At 44.9% G+C, this 24263-nt stretch overlaps 1 protein-coding gene across 1 annotated transcript; it reads left to right on the forward strand.

Annotated features, from left to right (window-relative positions):
* Positions 1-6819: 6819 nt before the first annotated feature.
* LOC308348278 (cationic amino acid transporter 3-like) lies at positions 6820-8619 on the forward strand (the record flags this gene model as incomplete). Its single annotated transcript, XM_080812262.1, has 1 exon — positions 6820-8619. The coding sequence occupies one exon, from the start codon at positions 6820-6822 to the stop codon at positions 8617-8619; it is 1800 nt and encodes a 599-aa protein (XP_080668388.1).
* Between the last annotated feature and the right edge of the window lie 15644 nt (positions 8620-24263).

Raw genomic sequence — 24263 nt, forward strand, 5'->3', positions numbered from 1 at the left:
TGATGTCAGAGTAATATTCCATTGCACATAAATACCACATATTCTTTATCCACTCATCAGTTGATGGAAATTTGTGTTCTTTCCATAATTTGGCTATTGTTGATTATGCTGCTATAAACATCAGAGTGCAAGTTCCCCCTTTGAATCAGTATTTTTGTACCCTTTAGTAAATACCTAGTAATACAATTGCTGCATAGAAAAGCAGTTCTATTTTAACTTTTTGAGGAACTACCATACTGTTCTCTAGAGTGGCTGCACCAGTTTACACTCCCACCAAGAGTGCAAGAGAGTTCCCTTTTCTCCACACCCTAGGCAACACCTATTGTTTTTTGTGTTGTTAATTTTAGCCATTCTGGCAGGTGTGAGGCAGTATCTCCTTGTGGTTTTGATTTGTATTTCCTTGATGATGAGTGATGTTGAGCATCATTTCATGTGTCTCTTAGCCATCTGGATGTCTTTGGGAAAATGTCTGTTCATGTCTTCTGTCCATTTCTTGACTGGATTATTTGTTTTGGGGGTGTTGAGTTTGACATAATCTTTATAGATTTTGGATACTAACCCGGATATCAGATACGTCCTTTGCAACTATCTTCTCCTATTCCGTAGATTTTCTTTTAGGTTTTTTTTTTTTTAAGATTTATTTATTTATTTGACAGAGATCACAAGTAGGCAGAGAGGCAGGCAGAGAGAGAGGAGGAAGCAGGCTTCCTGCTGAGCAGGGACCCCGATGTGGGGCTCGATCCCAAGATCCTGAGATCATGACCTGAGCTGAAGGCAGAGGCTTAATCCACTGAGCCACCCAGGTGCCCTCTTTTAGGGTTTTTTAATAAAGATTTTATTCATTTATTTGAGAGATAGAGAAAGAGAGTACACACAAGGAGTGGGGGAAGAACTGATAGAGAAGCAGACTCCCCACTGAGCAGGGAGCCTGATGCAGGGCTTGATCCCAGAACCCTGAGATCATGACTAGAGCAGAATGCAGCTGCATAACTGACTGAATCACCCAGGTGACCCATGTCTCTTAGTTTTGTTGATTGTTTCATTTGCTGTGAAGAAGTTTTCATCTTGATGAAGTCCCAATGGTTCACTCTCTCTTTCCAAAAAAACAAAACAAAACAAAACAAAACAAAACAAAACAAAAACCCCAAACAACCCTTCTTCTTGGAATCAAGATATAGTAGTTATAAAATGCATCTATATGTTCATTTTCTCAGTCCTAATTGCCTCTTTTCGTTGCTTGCTACAACTATGAGCAGATCCTTGCCCTGTGTAGTGAGGGTTGGAGATGGGAGTGTAGAATCCAGAATGAGTAGGCATATAGATCCTGGCCCAGCCCTCTGGAAGCTCTAAGACTATAAAGGAATGTAAGGAACACACTCAGGTCACCAGCTGACAGATAGGGAAAATGAGTTTCAGCTGGCCATCAGGATGGGCAGTAATGGCTAGTGGGAAGGGGAGGAAGGCTGGAGATGGGGATTGATCAGGGTGGCTTAGGAAAGGCTTCCTAGATGCAGGAAAGGTTGTAGAACAGGGCTGAGAGAGGCTTCAGGGTCAAGACTGGGCAGAAAGGAGTGAGTAGGGAATCCCTGTCAGGGCAAGTCACTTACCCTGGCCACTGGCTCATCCCAGGAAGGGTAAGTCAGCTGGTGAGGAGCTGAGTCAGGAAGGAGATGATGTATCTGAAGGTAGGGGGAGAATTAGGGTGGGTGGGGCTCTGACAGCTGGGTCAGAGAGCCTGGACTAAATATAAACCATTGGAATAACTGTAGATTATTGCATGAGAATGCAGATATCTGAACATGGCATTTGAGGACAAGGTTTCTCTGTGTTGTTAGAAACTGGATTTGTGGTAGGCTCTCTCAGGCTATCCAATCATGGGTTTCCTTTCTCTTCTGTATGTTTGGTTTTTCATTTGTTTGTTCTGCCTGCACCTGTTGGAGTCATAAAAAATGATTATTTAATTCCCAGATGTTTTGTTCTTTGGGTTGTTTCTCTGGTATCTTCGTCTGTAGGCCCACTTTCCCTCATCTTCAATAAAAAGTGGGAAGAGCACAAGGATCACCCTGCACAACACAGTTGAGGGAAACATATTATCAAGCATTACCAGTCTCTGACCCTGCCATTCAGATGGTCCTCCTCTAGGATTCCTGCTCAGTGTCCATGGATGCACTTCAGAAGAGTATATGACATTTTTTTTTGCAGAACCTCAGAGGGTTCTGTGATTCAACAAATCTTAAGAACCACGTTGCAGTCCTTGTTAAGTGGTGGGTGGCTTGGGTTGGTTTCCAGAGAGAAAAACGTGGCAGAAATATCCATAGTGCCAAGTACAGGAGCCTCCAGAGACAGTTGAAGAGGCTGACTGAGAAGAATTGGGAAAAGGGAAATGGGTTCAGTGGGAACTAGTAGCGGGGGTGCCCCATCTTTCCCGTTCTTCACCTTCTTTCTAGCAGGTATTCCTTCTTTGTATTCTCCATATCCTGGCAATTACAGGATTCCACTTCCATTTTCAATTTCAATCAACTGAATGTCTCTCATTTACCAGGTTCTATACTAGGCGCCCTAACATCATTGTCTCCTGCAGTCTTGTGTTGAACCTGCAGTGCACAGAGTGGAGTGAGTCACTTCTTCAGTCATGGTATGTTCACCCCATCTCTTCCTGTCAGATAGCCTTTCTTTCTTTTCTTTAATTTAAATTTTATTTTTTTAAATTATGTCCAGTTAGCCCCTTTCCAATGCATTTTTATGCTCCTCCAGTCCATGTTCTATATTTTTTAAAGATACATTCTCCATTCAACCACTACAGTGCCCTATTGTCTATGCATTTTTAATTCCACTAAGATTGTGATTCAAGATGGTGCCCAGTGACACTCCTACCAGCAGCGTGTCATAGTTTGCATCTCCTTATGCAATTCTCATGTTGATCCAATGAAGGAAGTCAAGTAAGGTTTATAGTGGATGAGGAGATGGAGGCTTAGAGAGCTTAAGCAAATTACCTGAGCTCATGTCGTCATGAGGAAGGGCCAGGGCTCACATCCAGCATTTCTGACCAAATGTTCATTGTTCCTCTCTCTATAGTACTCAGCACTGCTTGTTCCAGATGAGGCATCTGTAGGCGAAGCTGTTATTATTATTATTGTATTGAGCCTTGCATTTCTAGACGCCTGATTCAACTCAGTAAGCCTAGGAACCACCATGTGTTAGCAACAGCATGTATGAGGGTATCTAATTAGAGTCCTAGCATTTCAATGTGAATCATATGGAATAAAACTGTTTCCATAGTCTCATGAGGACTAGTTAACAAGCTTGAGTTTTTGTGAATGATTTTGACCCTGCATATTTATAGACTGGTTGATTTTCAATGTTTGGTTACTTTGAGCCATTTTCAATATTAAATACTAGGTAGATGATATTAAGTCCATATTGTTTGCTAGGCACTGAGCTGTATACTTACAGACATCATTTCACTTACTTCTCACAACTGACCTGTGAGGGATTTACTTTTACTCCCATTTGACTATTGTGGAAACTAAAGCCCTGAGAGGTAAGCTAATTCATCCAGAGTCACCAGATTGGAGGTTGAGGTGTGATTTGAACCTGAACAGTCTACCTGCAGAACCTTACTCCTAGCTACTCAACTGTGCTGCCTTCCTGTGAAGAAGATTTTAGAATCTCTTCCCCTTGAACTTGAGAAGAGTCTCTTGTCAGTTGGATGATTTAGAGCAGTCATGGGAAGTACAGGGCTTGTGGGCAAGAATCTCCAGAGGGAGAGGATCTAAAGTTGGGAAATGTCCCCAGGTATCTACATTATGCCCCCCCCCACATCCCTCAAAGTGAGAACCTCTGACTTAGGATATCCTATTGGATTATAAGGCCTGAGCATGATGCCTTCAAAAAGTAGGGATTCTCTAACTGGGTGTGGGTGGTTGGTTGCCCATAACCCCAGGGAGCCTGATATTTTTAAACAAGTGTCCTCAAAGGCAAATGATTCTTTATTACCCAGTGTGACTCTTACCTGCTATGAATGGTGGACAGTCAAGGTTTCATCACAGTTGGTTTTACCTTCACACTATCTATTTTGCTCACCCTTCCACAAGGAAGGTAATACCACATATATCTCTCCATGAGCCCGAATTATAAAGGTTGCTTGGCTACAAATTATATATCTAAATGTCTAGTATATAGGAATTCCAGATTATGGTCTCTGTCAGGTTTCTCTTCTCAGCATGGTCATTTCTTCAACAAATACTTACTGAGTACTACCTCACAGTCTGATGGAGGAGACCAGCATCTGACCTGGAATTTGGATACAGTAAGATCAATGACACAGAGGGGGAAGCCAGGTGCAAGGAGAGCACATAGGAAGGGTAGCATAAGGGCCAGGGGAGACTTCTTGAGGAAGCAAGTGGTGAGCTTTGAACTGAAAGACAAGTGTGGGTTAGCTAAGTGAAGGGGCCAAGAAAGCAGGAGAGCAAGGGAACAGTGTGAGTGTGAAATTGAACAGCTGGAGCAGGAACTGGGCAGGGCATGGGGCTAGAGAAATAAGCACAGGTCATATTATGGACAAAGGAAAGACTATGAAGGAAGGGGAGTGTGGAAACCTGCAAGGGTATGAAGCCTGGTAGTGGGTTGGGAAAACCTCTGATAGTGTAAAAAGTTTCCATGAGTTAAGAATTGATACTTGTTATCTATCTCCTGTGCTTGTTTGTAAATCATAGCACTGGAACTGGTGAGTGGCAAATGAGTCTAGATGGATTTGTAGACAGAAAGTCTGGCCCATAACCCAAGGGTTCTTTTTCATCATCTAGAGTAGACTTTCCAATTTTGACTGATATTTCTGCCTCTAAAGTCTTCTGAGAACATTTTCTACAGTTCTCTTAAGAGTGAAGCAAGAGTAGGAAGGAGAGTGGGGGTTGCATGACTTTATTTTCTCTGTTCTTCACTTCTCATTTCTTGGGCATAGCTGTGAATTGTTCATCCAGAGCCTTGCTCCCCTTGTGGAGGGGTCATCCGAAGAGAAGTAGCGGAGGAGGAGTAAGAGGGAATCACACATGGGAGTCCTTCATTAAGAAAACTTTCAGACAACAGTTTGAATGAGTTAAAACTAACTCCTTGTGAAAAACTCATTGGGATTTACAAGTGAGTGTTTTAATAAAAGCTCACAGGGCAGGACAGATTCTCCAGGCCCCTGGCAGCTGACATCACAGATGGTGCAGTGTGTGTATGGAGTGACGAGGGGCCAGTGAGGAGATTGTCTGCAGAAGCGAGTTGACCTTTCCTCCTGGAAACCAGAGAAGGAGGAAACAGAAGGAATTTTCTTGGTTGAGAGCAGCTGAACTAAGGGACTCATTTCTTTTCTCCCTGCCTATCACATTGTCATACTGTGGACATAAAAAAGTGGTAAATTATATGGTTTCACTTAGTTGTGGAGCATAAGGAAGAACATGGAGGACATTAGGAGAAGGAAAGGAAAAGTGAATTGGGGAACATTGGAGGGGGAGACAAAACACGAAAGACTGCGGACTCAGAAACAAACTGAGGGTTTTATAGAGGAGAGGGGTGGGCGGGTGGATGAGTCTGGTAGTGGGTATTAAGGAGGGCATGTATTGCATGGAGCACTGGGTGTGCTGCATAAACAATGAATCTTGGAACACTGAAAAAGTAAAATAAAATTTTTTAAAAAAATGTAGTAAATTTTTATCTGGTTGTTTTGGATGAGGTTTATTGAATGTCAGAATTCACAACATAGCCTTTCTGGCTATTCTCTCTCTTCAGTCTTGGATCATGGGTTGGCTGCTGGCCCCATCTCTCCAGTGTTTCCTTCCCTGATAGTCTGGTCCTCTCCTTCTTGCAGGTGGTTATGAAGGTCCTGTCTCTTTCTCCCTCCTCTTCTATGTTCATAGCGCCCCTGTGGGCCAACTGGGTAAAGAGAAGGGGTGGACTGTACATTCTTGGCCATCAGTAGAGCTAAATAGATGATGCAGAATGAGGAAAGGGGGGGCAAAGTGATTCTAACCTTGGGGAGCAGATTTTGGGGCTGAGAGCTTTAAGACAGAGAGGCTAGTATTTGTATCTAAACGCTGATGATACATAATGAGTGGGTCTGTAATTGCAAAAAGGCATGTAGTCCATGAATTAATGTGTCATAACTCATGCCCACTCAGTGGGCATGCATCCCACATATGAATTCTTGCACAATACATTCATACCCTGTTGTGTCTTACTACCTAATTAGCACACAATGCAGCATGACTTATGAACTCAAATGGGTTTATGGCACATGGTTTGTAAAGAAGAAAAATGTTGTGGTGCCTGGGTGGTTCAGTAGGTTCAGACTCTAATAATTGGTTTCGGCTCAGGTCTTGATCTCAGGGTTGTGAGTTTGGGCCCTGTGTTGAGCCCCATGCTTGGCATTGAGCCTACTGAAAAATAGAATTAAAACAACAACAACAACAACAACAACAGAATGTTGTAGGTATTTGGTACTTCTTCTGGAGGGAAACCAAGATTAATCTTTCTATAGTGTCTTTGTAGTCAGTTTCTGTGGTACTTGGGATGCAACGAGTTACATGGCCTTTGATTTTTGGTGGGTTGGTTGAACACCATTGTTCAGTAAATATTTGTTTTTTCCATAGGCATTCTGGAAGGATAGCATGTATCGAAAGAAATATGAAGCAGCAGCTTTGAAGCCTGAAAAACAGACCTTGGCAACGCCATCCAACTTGGTTTAGCTCATTGTCACTTAACCAGATCCAACACTCTTGGCTCCCTGAACTTGCTACAGCTCTCTGATCTTTGGAATCTTCTTCAATTCCAGCTAGAATGCTGCGTCAGGTGCTTTACAGGTTTGGTCAAAACCTGTTACGCAGACGTCCACTGGAGAAAGAAGTGTATGAGTTTAAATCTGGCATAAAACTGAGCACTCTGGATTTAGTGGCCCTGGGTGTGGGCCGCACAGTGGGTGTTGGTGTGTACTTCCTGGCTAATGAGGTAGCCAGTACTCAAGCAGGACCATCCATTGTGATCTGCTTTTTGGTGGCAGGTCTAACATCACTGTTGGCTGGGCTGTGCTATGCGGAGTTTAGTGCCCGGGTTCCTCAGTCTGGCTCGGCATATCTCTACAGTTACGTCACTGTAGGTGAATTCTGGGCTTTCATCACGGGCTGGACTCTCATACTCTGCTTTGTTGTTGATGCATTCGCTGTGGTCCGGGCCTGGTTCTTAACTTTTGACATCTTGTTTGGGAACCAGATCTCTGAGACCCAGCATGAGACCATCTCACAGTATGTTCCCGAAGTCATTGCAGACAATCTAGGCTACTTTTTTGTCATCTTTCTGTTTTTGTTCATGGAACTGCAATATATAAGTCGGCGAGGCTTCGTCAGAGTTTTTGAAGCGTTTACATTGGTGAAGCTTTTGGTTCTCAGCTTTTTCATCATCTCTGGCTTCATTAAGGGGGACCTACAGAACTGGGAGCTCACAGAAGAGGATTACATACAGGCCGGACTCAATGGCACCTCTCGCTTGGGCCCTCTGGGCTCTGGAGGATTCATGCCTTTTGGCTTCCAGGGGATTCTCCGTGGATCAGCGACCTGTTTCTATGCATTCATAGGTTTCAGCATTATTGTTACCAGAGTCAAAGAATCACACAACCCCCAGCGTTCCATCCCCATGGGCATTGTGATTTCACTACTCATCTGCTTTTTTGTGTATTTTGGTGTCTCTGCTGCACTTACACTAATGGTTCCTTACTACCAGCTTCAACCTGGGAGCACCTTGCCTGAGGCATTTCTCCATATTGGCTGGGCCCCTGCCTACTATGTTGTAGTTTTTGCAATTTTCTGTAGTATTTTTGTTGGCCTCTATTGGGGCTTTATGTTCCCCATACGTCGGGTGATACACATGATGGCAAAGGATGGTCTCCTGTTCCCAGTCCTTGCCAGGTTCACTTATGGCACATATGGCCGTATCTTGTCCACTCTGATCCTTGGCATTATCACAGCAATCATGGTATTCTTCTTTGGACTCACTGATCTTCTGGACCTGAGGTCAGCTGGGACCCTGGTATCTTATTCCCTGATAGCTTTTTGCGTTCTTATCATCAGGTACCAGATTGAGAGGAGGAAGGAGGAAAATGAAGAAGAGCTGCAGGAGGAGGATGGGGGAAATGAAGCACAGGTACAGGGTGAGACCACACTTGCAGCAGGGAAGCTGACTCTACAAGGACTCTTTTTTCCAGGCAGCTCCACCCCCACTCCACTCTCTGGCCGGGTTGTCTATGTTTGCTCCTCACTGCTGGTTCTGCTGCTGACTCTCCTCTGCCTGGTGCTGGCCCACTGGCCAGGTCTGCTTTCTGGAGATGCAGGGCCGATCACAGTGGTTGTGCTGCTCCTGGTGTTCATCACTGGGATCACTGGGGTCATCTGGAGACAGCCACAGAGCTCCTCTCCCCTTCCCTTTAAGGTCCCTGCTCTGCCTCTCCTCCCACTCCTGAGCATCTTTGTGAATGTTTGCCTTATGACACACATGTCAGCTGGCACCTGGCTGATATTTGGTGTCTGGATGCTGATCGGGTTTGTTTTCTACTTCAGCTCTGGGATCCAGCAAAGCCTGGTAGCTTAACCCTGCTTATGGACCCAAACTCTAAACTGTGAACTCAGCAGTACCAGTACGTATTTGGCTTGACATCATCACACCTGAATGCAGTCTGGTCCCCTACACAATAATGGGGAGTACTCCTGAGAACATGGAAATATGGGCTCCTATGAGATATTGGTGCGGAAATACTAATAGAGCTTCATATTTATGGTAGAGTGAAGGATGTGTCTTTGCTCTTCCCCCCACCTTTTTTTACTTTCTACTCTTCAATTGTGTCCATAGCTGCTTCCTGACTTTTACAGAATTAGTATTAGAGGAAACTTGATAAAATGTTTTTCTTTTCTTTAGTTAAATATTCACTAATGAAGGAGATGCCTTGTTGGCAGAGTCAGTAGACCATGACTCTTGCTCTCAGGCTGGTGAGTTTGAGCCCCACATTGAATGTAGAGATTACTTAAGAAAATATCCAGTAGCCGTTCCATTTTCCTCAAGAAATAGTGACTATACATGAAGTTTAAATTCATTTTTAAGAATATATCCAATTTTAAATCCAGGGAAATAAGTGACTTATTGCACTGATGATCAAGAAGTAACCCTTTTATGTACCACAGATTTAGGACATTTGTGGTATGTGTTACACCCATTCTTTTGCATTAAAATTTCTGTTGTTTTCACTGTACTGCTCAAATAAAACTTTTTTTTTAAATTTGTGTGTGTGTGTGTTCCAAAATTCATTGTTTATGCACCACACCCAGTGCTCCATGCAATATGTGCCCTCCTTAATATCCAGCACCAGGCCCTCCACAACCCCCAGCCCCCTCCCCTCCTAAACCCTCAGCTTGTTTCTCAGAGTCCACAGTCTCTCATGGTTCGTCTCCTCTTCTGATTTCCCCCAACTCCCTTCTCCCCTCCATCTCCCCATGTCCTCCATGTTATTTGTTATGCTCCACAAGTAAGTGAATATGATATGATATGATATGATAATTGACTCTCTCTGCTTGACTTACTTCACTCAGCACAATCTCCTCCAGTCCCATCCATGTTGATACAAAAGTTGGGTATTCATCCTTTCTGATGGAGGCATAATACTCCATTATATATATGGACCATATCTTCTTTATCTATTCATCTATTGAAGGGCATCTTGGCTCTTTCCACAGTTTGGTGACTATGGCCATTGCTGCTATGAACACTGGGGTACAGATGGCCCTTCTTTTCACTACATTGTATCTTTGGGGTAAATACTCAGTAGTGCAATTGCAGGGTCATAGGGTAGCTCTATTTTTAATTTTTTGAGGAATCTCCACACTGTTTTCCTAAGTGGCTGCACCAACTTGCATTCCCACCAACAGTGTAAGAGGGTTCCCTTTCTCCATATCCTTTCCAATACTTGTTTACTGTCCTGTTGACTTTGGCCACTCTAACTGGTGTAAGGTGGTATCTCAATGTGGTTTATATTAGGACCACTAGCCTCAAAATTCTCCTAGGGCATAGGGCCAACCAAACTGCATTTTGGAAAAGTACCCCCAGTGAGAAAAAATGTCCTTTGATGGTTCACCGTATCATTGGTTCACCATATCATTTGTGTTGGTGTAGCTTTGCCCTCAGATGCCGGTTAAACTTTCCTCCTCCAAAATTTTGATCCACTAGTTCCTTGAGTCATTAGATCTCAGGACCTCTGTCTTCCTGGACTCAAAGTTCATCAGAGACATCATGACAGCCTGTTCCTTTTCCAATTCATCTCATATTCTAAGAAAAACTCACTGTCCCTTGCTGTAAAATTTTTCAGAGAAGTCAATGACAGTGAATGTGGAACTGTCACCATTAAACACACTATAACAGGGTTGGGTTCTTTGTTGTTGTATTTGGATTTTTCTTACATATCAAATTACCAATTCATTAAAGTTAGACACATGCCTCTTTAACTCTGTGATAGTTTTAGTTCTTCATAGAAAAGTTTCCCTTTCCTTTCAGAAGCTTCATACTTTTGTTTAAATTAGAATATGATTTTTTGTTGATTTCTTTGTATGCAATTGAATCAGTGTGCTTCTTGAATTTTAAATCACTTTAACTATGATTATCTTGTAACAATCATATGGTCTTAACTTTGAATATAAATAAAAATGTGTGTAACTGTTAAAAAAAAAAAAGAAAGAAAATATCCAGTAGCAGAATTACTGGATCATATGGTAGTGCTGTTTTAATCTTTTTGAGGATCATCCACACTGTTTTCTGTAAGGCCTGCACCAATGGACATTCCCACCAACAGTGCATGAAGATTCCTTTTTCTCCATATCTTAGGAAACACTTGTTTTTCTTGTCTTTTTGATTTTAGCCTTCATGACAGATATGAAGTGACATCTGATTGCACTTATTTAAAAGAGTTTGATATATTTTATTTCTTTATGTTCAGTTAGCTAATATATAGTAATCATTTGTATTTCCCTGATGATGAGTAACACTAAACATCTTTTCATATGTCTGTTGACCATCTGTATGTCTTCTTTGGAAAAGTATCTATTCAGGTCCTTTACCCATTTTTTAATCAGATTTTTGCTTTTTGGTATTGGCTTGTAGAAGTTCTTTATGTATTTTGAGTATTAACCCCTTATTGATATATCATTTGCAAATATCTTCTCCTATTCAGTAGGTTGCCTTTTTTTGTTATTGATGGTTTCCTTTTCTGTACAAAAGTGTTTTTGTTTCATGAATTTGGAAAGATATATGCACCTCTATGTTTATTGCAGCATTATTTACAATAGCCAGGATATGGAAGGAACAGAGGTGTGCATCAATAGAAGAATGGATAAAGAAGATGTATTCTGGGGCACCTGGGTGGCTCAGTGGGTTAAAGCCTCTGCCTTCAGCCCAGGTCATGATCTCAGGGTCCTGGGACCGAGCCCCACATTGGGCTCTCTATTCAGCGGGGAGTCTGCTTCCCCCCACCCTCCGTCTGCCTCTTCCTACTTGTGATCTCTCTCTCTGTCAAATAAATAAATAAAATATTTTTTAAAAAAAGGAAGATGTATTCTATATATACATCCAATGGACTATTACTCAGCAATAAAGAAGAATGGAATCTTGCCATTTGTAACAACATGGATGAACTGGGTGGGTATAATTCTAATTTAAATATGTCAGTCTGAGAAAAACAAATGCCATGTTTTCAGTCTTATAGAGAATTAAAGAAACAAAAAAAATCAAAATGAAAAAAGAAAAAAGAGAGACAAACACAATACCAAAATAAATAATCAAACAAAAAACACAACATGCTAGACCCCTAAATAAAGGAAAAAAACTTGTGGTTGCCAAAGGGGAGATAGGTAGAGGAATGGGTGATTTAAATAAAGTGAAGTAAGAGTACATTAATCTTTATGAGCCCTGAAAAATGTGTGAAATTGTTGAATCATTGCATTGTGCACCTGTGAGAAATACATCAACACTGCATGGTCATTATATTTATATAAAAAAAAAGAAAATAAAAAGAAGTTAAGATAAAAAAAAAAGATGAAATATGGCTTCTGCATTTAAGGAGCTTATATTCTAATACAAGAGGTAAAGCATTGCTGTAACAATGCTGTAACGTGTTGTCATAAATAATATAACAATAAAATGTCTTGGTAATTCAGAGTGGAGGATGATCATTTGTGGCTGGTACAGAGGTGAAGGTTGATGGTGAAATCAGAGGAGACCTTGTAGAGGAATGGCTTTTGAGCTGTCTCACTTCAGGGGTGGGATTTGCCACATCTGGGCAGCAGGGAGAGATTGCAGGCAGAGAGAGCACCAGGACGAGAAGCACAGGAAAATGAAGCCATGTTCAGAGCACAGTGAGCGGGCTGTGTAGCTTGAGCCTTGGCTGTGTGAGGGGACAACAGAGCATGCACAGGTGACTGGAGCCAGAGCTCTCCCCTGGACACAGAGCACTTTGGCTTTGAGCCCACTGTCCGTGCTGAAAATCCCTGGGTTGATACTTCTCTTAGCAACATCTGCATTCTTGGACTTTAAAGTTTCTCTACAGTTGTCTGCTTTGGTCCACCTGCTCAGAAAGTGCACAGCTGAAAGCCACATGTCCTGGGGTCTGGGTTTGTTTCCACCACAATTAGCAATGTGACCTTGAGGAAGCCACTCAGTTCCTTCCATGCTCTGCTTAGTTGTGTGTAGCAGGAGAGGTCACAACTGATCCCTTTCTCAAGTTACATTTCCTTAAAATATTCTAGGATTCCTCTGGTTCTTCTGCCCTGTTACTCTCTCAACTAGGTCTCCTTACTGCAAATGATCTGAACATGTATCCTGCCTACTTTTCACTACAACCCATTGTTGGAGTGTAGAGGTCCAATAAATAACACCCCATTTCCTCCTCCTGTGTTTGGAACCGATTGATAATCATGACATAGTGACAGATGACTAAACTGTCAGCTGTAGATGTGCAGCCTAGTTGACTTGCTAATCCCTCATCATTAAATTAAACAGAATTACTCATCACAAGTAGTGCTGAGTGTCCCTGGCCTACCACCACAGGAGAGAGACTTCGTTAATTAGTTTTTCTCCTGTATGAGCAGGTTGGATTGCATGGGTCTAATGGGAATTTTTGTTCTGGACAAAAGAGGAAAAGCGACAAAACATTGGAAGGAGCTAACCGGGCATGCTCAGTGTTATATCTTCACTTCATTAATCAAGGCCCCAGTGAGAGAGGGCCCTGTGGAGAGTGGCTAGTAATAGTATACTGCTCAGTGGGTGCCATGACTCCTGGAGGGCTTGTGGAAAGAGATTGCTGGACACCTGTCCTCAGTGTTGGAATTAAGGAGGCCTGGGTGGGGCCCAGAACCCATACTTCTAACAAGTTCCCAGGAGATGCTGATGCCACTGGTCCAGGGAACACACGTTGAACACCAGAGCTCCAGATGAAGGCTCTTCGGGTGTAAAGTTGAAGTGAGGGAAACAGAGGTGCCCTTTGCACACTCATCTTCATTTAACGAAACATGGAGATTAAAATTCCATTGATAATGCTTTTCCATTGGGCAAATCATAATGTATCATTTCATAATTAGATGTATATCAAATTAACACTGTGTGTACTGTAAATACCTCACAAATTTATGTCAACTGTACATCAATAAATCTGAAATTTAAAAAAATAGCATACCACAGTTATCTGATTCTTTCTTTTTTTTTCTTTTTCTTCTTCTTCTTTTTTTTTTTTTTTTTTTTTTTTTTGCTCCTGATTATAGATCTTGGGTAAGTAGTGTATCCTGACAACTCCCAGAGCATCCAGGGGTCAGGCACCTAATGAGCATTTAATAAATTCATGTTCAAGTGAATTGAGACTAACGCATTTCGTTGGTATAGAAAATTCTCCTTCCTTCAGGCCAGCATGTGCTACTCCTTTCAACTATCTTCTGGGAGACTTCCTTGGCAAGCAGAATGTGTCCCCATCCAGAGCTGTCTGTACCCCGCATCTAGAACTGTGCCCAGGCACCTGTAGTATTGCCGTTGTGTGGCTACGCCTGAGTTATGGTAACTGTGTTGTCTGTTCCTTCGTGGTGGAGTCTTTCTTAGGACAAGGAGTAGGTTCTTATTTCCTCTGGATCCAGCAGTAAGAACAGTGTTGTTCATCCAAAGAGCAACAGGGAAAATACAGTCCTGGGGCAGGAGAAAGCAGGACACGACCTCCCCTGGTCCAGCTCCATCTCTTCCATGGGATGCGAGGAGGGGCTAGAAGCAGTGAAACTGATAGAAGGCCCAAGCAGTTCTGCCTGATACCGGGAATCCCTGAAGATGAGGCTGGCTCCGGTTGGGCCCCACAGGCGTCCTTCTTCATGCAGTCAGTTTTATGCTTTGGTACAGGAGGGCCAGTGTTTTTCTACTGTATTAATGCATGGGGTCTGCCTTGGGAGGGAGGGAGGGAGGGAAGGTACTTCCTTACTTGCTGAATTTCTCATGTTCCCACCAGGAAGTAGGTGACTTCAGGGAAGCCTGCCAGAGGCAAGATTACCCATATACTTACCTACTCCTGCAGATGCTTCTTTGAGGTCCTGGAGCAAAAACCTTCTGAAAGCACCTGCAATTCTTGGGCAGAGAGAATTGATACTGTACATGGGGAGGAAAACGGGCTGAAATAGGAGGATTCATAACTGGATCGGGATTGAGGCATCATTATTCCGGAAGGGAAGACATGAGTTGAAGCTGAGAAAGAGGTATAGGTCAAGAAACACTTCCTGGAGAATGTTGTCGATGGAGTAATTCGGTAAATAAAAGATAGATGGGTGAGATGGAAAAGAAGTGGGACAGTAATTCTAGTCATATGGACCTTTAAGAGTCATGAAAGAATGTATTGTGTATTGTTGTGTACGATGCAGTGTTGTGTATTATGCCATGATGTGAAATTCCTGAATCAGGGAGGAATGAGACATGATTCTCACAGCCATCTGGAGCATAGACAGAAAGATGTGGACAGATAGACTCTTCCTGAGAGACAGTTGTAGCAACTGCTATATCATCTAGATCCTTGCTCTAGTAGCATGGGTGTCACCTGGGAGCTTGTAGAAATGCAGATTCTTGGGCCCCAACCCAGACCTACTGAATCCAAATCTACATTTTTAACAGGTTTCCGGGTGATCTGCGTGGTCATTTAGGTTTGAGAAACACTGGAATTAGATGTGGGATGACAGGTGTCTGGCCTCAGATGGGCACTATGGAAGGTGTGAAAACTGATACTGGGAACACAAGAAGAGGGGCCTCGGTTAGGGAATTGAATTTGGGAATAGGGAGAAGTGTGGGGCCTGACCGCCTGCCTTTCTCCAGGACTCCCAAAGCAGTCACAATGGCAGGGTGTAGCACTCTGCCCACAGTGGGAAAAAGCCTGCAGTGCCCTAACTCAAGTCTGTCTAGTCCTCAGTTCTCCTCTGAAGCAAACATTGGGCAGGTGGTGACTGCTGCCAATTCTATTTCCCCTCCTTCATATGTTGGCCTGCAAGAGCCCAGGGAGATCATATTGGTCATGCCCTGACTCAGGGTTGTACTGTCTCTTAATCAAATGAGTGATAACCTGATGATACTAACTGTGGCTGTGGAGGTTGGGGGATGAAATAGGAATTCTTAATTATCTGTCCTGGACATTAGGCAACTCTCATCTTTCAAACGCTCTCAGGAGAGACAAGATGTCTACATAAGAGGCTACACCCTAATAGGGACCAAATTATGCCTTTTAAGGGATCATTGATGATTTTCAATTGGTTAATAACAAAGTATATGAGACCTTTAATTCCAGACAACTGGACTGATGAGCAGTGGAACAATGGACAAGGTGGGCATTGGAGTATTTACTTTTTTTTTTTAAATTTTTTGAGAGAGACAGAGAATGAGAATGACCAAGTGGGGAGGACAGTCAAAGAGAGAGGGAGAAGCAGACCCCCTGCAAAGTTTGGAGCCTGATACGGGTCTTGTATCCAGGACTTTGTGACCATGACCCAAGCCAAAGGTAGGCGCCCAACTGACTGAGCCACTCAGGTGCTCCCATTGGAGAATTTTCTTAGCCTTTCAAGGGATCTTGTACCTCATCCCTTATAAGAATGGGTGAGAAATAGAAGCCAATATTAAAGGATAATAGATGGAGATTGAACTTAAGGAAGAATTTTCTGAGATCAAAGGGTGACGGGGGAGATGGGAGGGCTAGGCTCTGTGGCCAAGTGCATGGCTGTCTCACTTGGGTGTGGAATGCCTCAGATGGACTCCTGCTCAGAAACAGGGAAATGTAGAAAATGAATTCTCAAAATCTTTGTTATCCCATGAATTCTCCAGTTGACGTCCTAAATGAGGGGCTGGGTGGATGTAGGTGTATGTAGGTGGTGAGGCATAGGGATGATGAATGACAGAAAAAAAAAGCCACAATCTTACTAGAGCACTGAAATCTGCTGTCAGTTCTCGTAGCTCTCCTTGGATTTAGGAAATATATTAGATATTAGGACTGAAATAGAGTTTTAGGTTTACAGGTGCTTCCTCTCTCCATGTACTCATCTTGTGTCATAGGAGATTTTAAAACCTTCTAAGGGAAAGGAACATCTCTCTCATGCATTACTACTTACTGTGTCCACAACCCCACAGTGATGAGGATGATTATATAGCTACCAATTGTGCGTACTCCAAGCACTTTACATAATCACCTGTTTTATACAAAGTTGAGTGAAGTGAGTGTTGTTGTGCTCATTTTAGAAATGTTGAAACTAAAGCAAAAGAGGTTAAGTCATTTGTGCAAAGTGAGTAGTGAAGCTTGGATTTGTACCACGTTTGAGCAGAGTCTTGTACCTGTAACCCATGAGCTGTACTCTGCACGGAGTATCAGCTGAGTGAGGGACTGCTGATCACTGAAACTTGATGGCATAGAGGTAATTGGAAGACAGGGGATAATTCCCAATAGTGAATAACGAGAAAAAATTTTCTATGTGTTTTGTGGCATGTGGTCAGAGACACACTTAGTGACACGTACAGTTCATAGACAATCTCTCCTGGGCCCCACCCTGTAGTCAGGAGCCTAGAAAGGGGAGAAGGCTGGGTACATATAGTCATAAAGTTCCTCATTGAAAGTCATGTGTGTGCACCAAATATATGGATATTTGTGCTTTAAATTTGAGTAGAAATATGCATCAGGGAGTGCAGTATATTCCTCTTGATATGTCTACAAACATGGGCATATTTTTAAATTTATCAGGTATGTCATGTGTGTGTGTGTGTGTGTGCGTGTGCAGGTACACAAACCCTGAAGGAGTTCAACCAGCACTAAGGAACAAGGAGCCTTCCACCCTGGCCGTGGTTAGTGTGTTTCTTCTAAACCCTGATATTTATTTTTCATCACCTCTCAAGGAAACCCTAATGAGTTTCTTTCTAGGAAGTTCATGGCTAAGATGCTGGACTGCTGTGGCGCCCTATCCATCTCGACAGTCAGAAGAGGTTCAGAGAGAAAGAGCAACAGCAGCCTCAAGGAAACCCCTCCTGTGTTTTACCCTCTAACCTCATACACAGCTGCAGTTACAGGCACACCCCCCACATCAACACCTCCTCTCCCCTAGAAGACCCTCAGGGAAGAGGGTCTTGTATTTACCTCTTCCCTTCCCTTGGAGCCACCCCAGGAAGAGGAGAATCAAAATTTGTACTAATTAAGGAATCTAGAGTGGGGATTGTGAGAAGCTGGTCTTTTGTGGAACTAATTTCATAAAAATGCAGTGAGCTCTGACAGAAACAACGGTGGTAAGAGGAGTTGAATGTCTCTGTTTCCTTCTTTAGAAAACCTGAAGCAAAGGTCCTGGAAGCAGGAGGCAGAACCTGCAGGTGGTTTGAAGGCAGACACAGCCCAGGAAGCCCCTCCTCCACCTGCCAGTGCCAGTTCTTGGGAGGCTGTTTTGTGAGGCATTTTTATGACAAACTTTAGTTTACATGTGACATTTAACAGCATGTCTGTCCAGAGAAGGAGGAAATACAGATATTTATTGACATAGAGTGTCTAAATATCAAGGAAAATTGACTATCGAGATAGAAGGAGAGATTTCTCTCTTTCCCGCAGGTACACAAATTACCGAAGTTTATTTGTGTCGTGTATGCTTTTCTGCCCTCTGTTCTCCTCTGGGTAATGAGATTAAGAAATCCTTTCATTATTATTAAATAACTCAGTGGAGGGAGAGCGGAGATCAGAGACATACAGACGGAGACATAATGGGTACCCTCTCCCATTGGAACCATTGCCCCTTCCAAAGATCGGGTGCAAGAGAAGTGGGGAGAAATGGACCCTGAGCTGCGACCCAGGTGCTAGCACCTGTCTTCTGTATTCAAAGCCTTCAGATTCTGCAGTTTTATCTTATATTTCCCTGGTCCTCGAATTTTACTGTCATGATGAACAGAAGTTTGATATCAAACGATGCCCAAAGTCAAGAACACTTTTGCAGTAGCGGTGTCTTTCCTTGGAATTCTGTCCTCGCAATCTCTGATTACTGAAATCCTATACAATCATTAAGGTGCACTATAAATGTGACCTCTGCCTACGCCTTTCTGGGTTATCCACCTCTGAAGAAATATATTTCCTTTGATCTCTTCTGCTCCTTTGTGTCACTCTCACCATAGCTGTCTCTCTGCACTGTGTTCAGGTGTAGTACCCAGTGTCTTCTCTTTCTCCCTCACTCACTCACCTGTAAGCTTCTGGCGTGGGGAGACTGTGTCCTGTATATTTTTATATTCTCTCCACTGTCCTTAATTCAGAGCTAAGGAATTGCTAAATAATTTTCATGTATTGTATTAAATAGAGGGAAAGAGCCCATGAAGAGCTGTGGAAGGAGAGGTATTATGGATACTGACAAAGGATATTACTGTGATTGTAGGACTGCACATGATGCTTTCAGATATGGATCATCTTATTAGGAAATGTTGATCCCACCAGTAAATTTATTCCATATAATATGTTTATTCATTCTTCATTCTTTGTCTCTTTCAAATTTAGAGACTTTCTTGGAGGAAAATAGACAAGAAGCAAGAAAACAAAGCAAGAAAACTAATGTTCCATAATTCCGGAGTGTGAGGAATCCACAAAGGAATAAATAAGTTTGTGATAAAGAATAACAGGGAATTTCCTTTAGATAGGGAAGCTAGGAAGCCTTTATGGTCACTGTCACATATTTACCCTACTATGATTATGAGTTAATTCAATTTTTAACCTGAAGACCAATAACAATAAAATCAGTAACAGAAGTAGAATAAAAGACTTCCCGCCAGGGTTTGTGTTTGTTAACCCAAACGTAGAACTGGTTCCTTCTTTGGTCCAACTTCCAGCACTCCCCCCCCCACCCTGCCCCCTGCCTTGGGAAGAAGGCAAGTCAGGGCCCTTTACTTGCTCAGGATGGACCCTGTCCCCTCTTCTCCTGTCCAGGAGTGTGCAAGCCAAACAAGGGTTAAGAGCTTTGATCTTGCTAGAGACTTGGAGACAGATCAAGGCAGAGGTCTCTGAACTAATGCCCCAGGATATGAGGTTCTGGGGAAGGATGAGGACAGAAGTTCAGAAAGAGAGAGGCACATTGCTGTCACACAGACTCTCTCTGCTTCCACCTCGGTCTCAGTGGGTTCTGGGCTCTCTATTCCTTGGGGGAGTTGGTCAGGGTTTTTGGGCTTCAGGGAAGGGGAAGGTATCCCCTGACTGAGTTTAGAGACCAGTCATTCCTGGATCCCTGCTGCAAGGCTGAGGAGCCCCTGTGCTGTGAGGAGCAGGCAGTCTGTCCTGTATCCCAGCAGCCTCAGCTGGCTCTTCCATTATAAGAGTCTTCCTTGAACTACTTTCCTGGCCCCTCCTCCTGCCACAAGTTGGGAGTATTAGCTTCTGTCTCTTGCAGAGAAGGGAGCTCACTTGGAAAGGTTTGGGAGTGGGTAAGGGGAATCTGAGACTGATACCTACAGCTTTTACACCTGTCCCCTGTACCCTTTCTCACCTGCTTAAACCCAGCTGCTCAGTGAACCATTTCACACTCATACCGCTGCTGCATGCAGAGAGCTCCAAAGTGTTCTCTGGCCATTCTCACCCCAGGAACTGATACATTCTCCTTGCAGCCCACGCAGATGCTCAGCAGCCCTTCCCTTGAGCTCCAAGCCCAGAAGGCTCCTCTGAATCCTAAGATCTGGCACCTGGGTATTTGGGACCAAGCACGGAGAAGGTGAAGAAGTGTGGGAGAAGGGGAAGGTTGGGAACGAGCTCCAAAATTTCTGTGGACAGTCTGATTGCTTAGCAGCAGCAAGAAAGACTAAAGCAGGAGAAGAGGAAGGACTTCCTGGGAGCAGACACCGCTGCTTGTTTTCTGGGGCAGAAATCCTGGGTCTGATACAGGTAGAGATAGCATGAAAGGGACCGTAGAGGGAGAACTGATCTCCATCAGTGTTGGGTTTCAGCAAGATGGGTGGGGGGAGGGAGACCACATAGAGCAAAAAGGCAGAAAATGAGGTGAGACTCTGGGGAGGATCTCTGGCTTCCAATGGGAGGCCTGAGTCCCCTCCCACACACAGGGGCATTGCTAAACAAGCTAACTCTGCTGGGCTCAGCTGTCACTGCTATGCTGGGAGAAAAGACCCAGAGGCTGTGCAGAGTCCTTTTCTTCTGCAAACCTGCACTGGGAGTGAGGGAGAGTCTCCATTCAGCTGTAGTGGAGGCCGACATGGTGGGATGACCCAATGGGGATGAGTCACCATTTGCCTCTGTCGTCTACTGAGAAGGAGTGGCTTTGGGGTGACCAGGTCATCAGGCCCTCCCCAGGTCCCAGGGATGCCAAAAGTCCCTTCTGACCTGGGCAGGGCCAAGCTGTGGAGGGTCCTGGTCACCCCTGAGGTCACTCAGGAGGGGGTGGGGCTTATCATAGTGGGTGGGGCTTCCCCCAGGTGGACCGAAGTGCCACAGCCCATCCTGTTCCTCTGTGCACCCCAGTCCCTCACTCTGCTGATGGAGAGATGTCTCTTCAACTCTTGGTAACATATGACCAGGTCTGTTCTCAGTAGGAGATGGGGAATGGCAGGCAGAGGGCAGGAAGAGAGAGAAGAGGGAAATGTCCTTCCCTTTATTGGGCTCTGAGCCCTGCTCTACTCACTAGATTCTGAAGGATGGGAGAGGTGTGAAAACAGATGTAGAAATGACTTGAAATGGGGCAAAATGGTGGGATGCAGTGGGCTGGAGAGATGGAGGTAATGGGATGGTGGAGCCCACTGGGAGCTGGGGTTGTCTGTGGAGGTGAGCCAGGAGGGAGGGAGGAAGGCTGGGTGGGGGTAAGTTTGTCTAGGTGGGAAGGAACAGAGTGGGAGGTGGGCAGGGGAGGGGTCACAGGGAAGGGGTTGGACAGTGAGGGGAGGTGGAGGCACCAGGATGGGCAATAGCAGATGGAAATTCAGAGATGGTCAGGGTGGCCAGTTGTCTGGAAGGAGGACTGGAGAAGGATCCCACTCAGAGGAGGGGAAGTAGAGAGTATTTCCCCAGCAGTCAGAGTCTTTAAGGATGTAGGGAGTAAAGGCTGTGTTGAGGAAACCAAGGGTGTTTGTGGATCCTTGGAGGGTCCCAGGAAGTTAAGTATAGGGCTTCCAGAGCTCCTTCCCACTCATACTGAGGCCTGACTCTCCTGGGAGCTGAGGAGGCCAGTTGAGCATCAGGTGTAGGGGTGAGATCCCAGCTCCACTTGGTCCAAGGCACCTGCAGGGGGTGCCCATCTAGGTGGGAGCCACTGGGCTGCTTCCCAGTCTGAGAACAGAATCTAGTGGAGTTTCTTCCAAAGGGGCATTAAGTATTCATGGGTGACACAATCTCTCCTTTGACTGCTTAGCACGGTAAGTCCTGTTCTATAACTGTGTCCCACACTGTCAATAGAGAAGGTCTTGGAATTGGTGTAATTCAGGGACATTAGGGATGACTTTCTGCACGACAACTCCTTAGGGCTGATTAACCCTTCATATCCATCTGCTATGAAGGCTGAGTGCTCCATCCCAAACTCTTCCTCCATGACCAGCTGCATTAAAGGTCATTAGAGAAAGGGTTACCTGTAAAGGTCAAGAGGCACTAGGGGACCAGAAGTGGTGGGGGCAGGGACATGTGCTAGGGAGTCAAATGGAACTGGCCTAGTCAGAGATCAAGTTTCCCCAAGTGTGGGTACCTGCTGGTCTGAGCCTCAAGGAGGTGGGGTTTCTGTTTCAGGGACAGCAGGACTGGAAGTGTGTTGGGGAGATGCTCACCACAGGGGTGGGGAATGGAGGGGGTGACTTTTCGTGGGAGCACACATTGCTGATGGAAGCTGCACCGACCCTAATCTCACACATTAGGTAAATTTTATTAATCCTACTAACAGGTGATAAAACTGAGGCTCAGAGAGTTGATGTCAAGGGCCCAAGGTCACAACATATGAAGAGGCAAAGGCAGGACTAGAACTCAGGTCCTTGCTGCTGAGCTCTTGCTCTTTCCCCCCCACACTGGGCAGAAGTTCTTACTCTTCTATGTGTCTGCCTCAGCTACAGGCCAGGGGTGGGGCTGAGCTCGGGTGGCTGGTGGTACTCTGAAGTGTTTGTTATGTGAAGGACTGAGTTATCTCTGCACGCCCACAGTGTGGGTCACAGTCCTAGAGCCCCTGGTGGCAGGAGGGGGGATAGAGCAGAGGAGCTCCAGTGTGGGCCAGGAAACTGGAAATAACTTTCCTGTGGGTCTCCCTGCTTTCCCCAGATGTTCTAGATCTCTAGGATGTAGAGGACTGGGCTCTGGATCCTTTGTTCTCATACATGTGAGAATGTTTGTGATGTGTGGGTATGTGTATATGTGTGTAATTTGAGGGTATGTGTATGCGTGTATGTATGAGTGTGAGCGCGTGGGTGCGTGCCTGTGTGTGTGTGTGTGTGTGTGTGTGTGTGTGTGTGTGTTGTCCCAGGGGAGCCTGAAGACACATAGTGGCAGGTGTCTTTGATTTGTGCACTTTTCCAGCAGGTACCAGACTGTGCTGTGGGGTAGGGGGTGGGGGAGGCCAGGAGAGGAAGGCTGTTAGGGCTGGGCTGTGGGGGATAGGGAACCTGAGCTTTGGGTGTCTCTCCTGCCACGCACAGGGGGAGGGCATCAGGGTCCCAGGTCAGAGGCTGGGTGGAGACTGGGTCCTGAGGCCTGCCCTTAGGGCTACATTGGAAGAGTTCAGAGGCCCTGCTCTGACCAGAGAGGGCCATAAAGAGGTGGCACTGGGGTGGGAGGGAGGCCAGACAGTGGAGGGTTCAGGCCTGCTCTCTCCCTAACCCCAACAGGCTGCAGCTCCGAACTCTAGGCTCCACCCATTCTGTCTGAGTGCCTGACAGTCCTCAGAAGTCCCCTGTGCCTCCTTCTGAGGTTGGGCTAACCAGAGCTACACTGAAAACTTCTGTCTCTGGTTGGGACTACCCAGGCAGGTCCAGAACAAGTCCTTGTCTCTTGGAGGCATCTGCTGAGACCATGTGTGCATTCTTACTGAAAGTCACAGCAACTGAGGCTGTAGACCCTTTGTGCTGGGACGTTCAGACTGAGTCTAACTCAAATCCATTTGTGGCACTTCCTGCTATATGAGTATGAGCCCTTCCATCCCCCGTCCCCCGACATGGAAAGAGTTTCTTCTGGATGGGAAGTAAGTCTGAGTGGAGGGACACTGAGAGGATGTGGGGTAAAGCCTGGTGGGTCAGACCTTTCCTGGGCAGAAGGGCAGTGATCAGCAGGGCAGTTTCAGAGAAGAGAGCTCAGAGAGCACCAGTTTTCTGTTTCCCCTGTCACCCCAGACAGTGCCAGGGGAACTGGAAACAGGGGCTGTGGTAGGAGGGAGCAGATGACAATGGGGAAAGGGCTTCCCTGTCTGCAGCTTGGAGGAACCTCTGGAAACACAGGGCAAAGAGTAGATGATGAATGGGAGAAGTTACTTTTAGATGCCAGAACCCTCTTAAGTGCACTAACATCTCCCTTTCCCCTCTTCAGAGGAATCTGATTTTGGATCCTGGATAAGCAGCCAGGCCCCATCCCCCACTGGCCCAACTCCCAGCTTGTACTGCTCTGTCAGCTCTGTCTGCTCCTGCCTGGTGGTTACCACATCCCTGTGTGCTTCTGAACTTGGCCTTTCAGCTCTGTTACCTGCCCCTCCAGCTGTAGCTTCACCTGCATCAGGGGATTACTCTCT

Source organism: Martes martes (genome assembly GCF_963455335.1).
Source record: "Martes martes genome assembly, chromosome: 8".
Lineage (NCBI taxonomy): Eukaryota > Metazoa > Chordata > Mammalia > Carnivora > Mustelidae > Martes > Martes martes.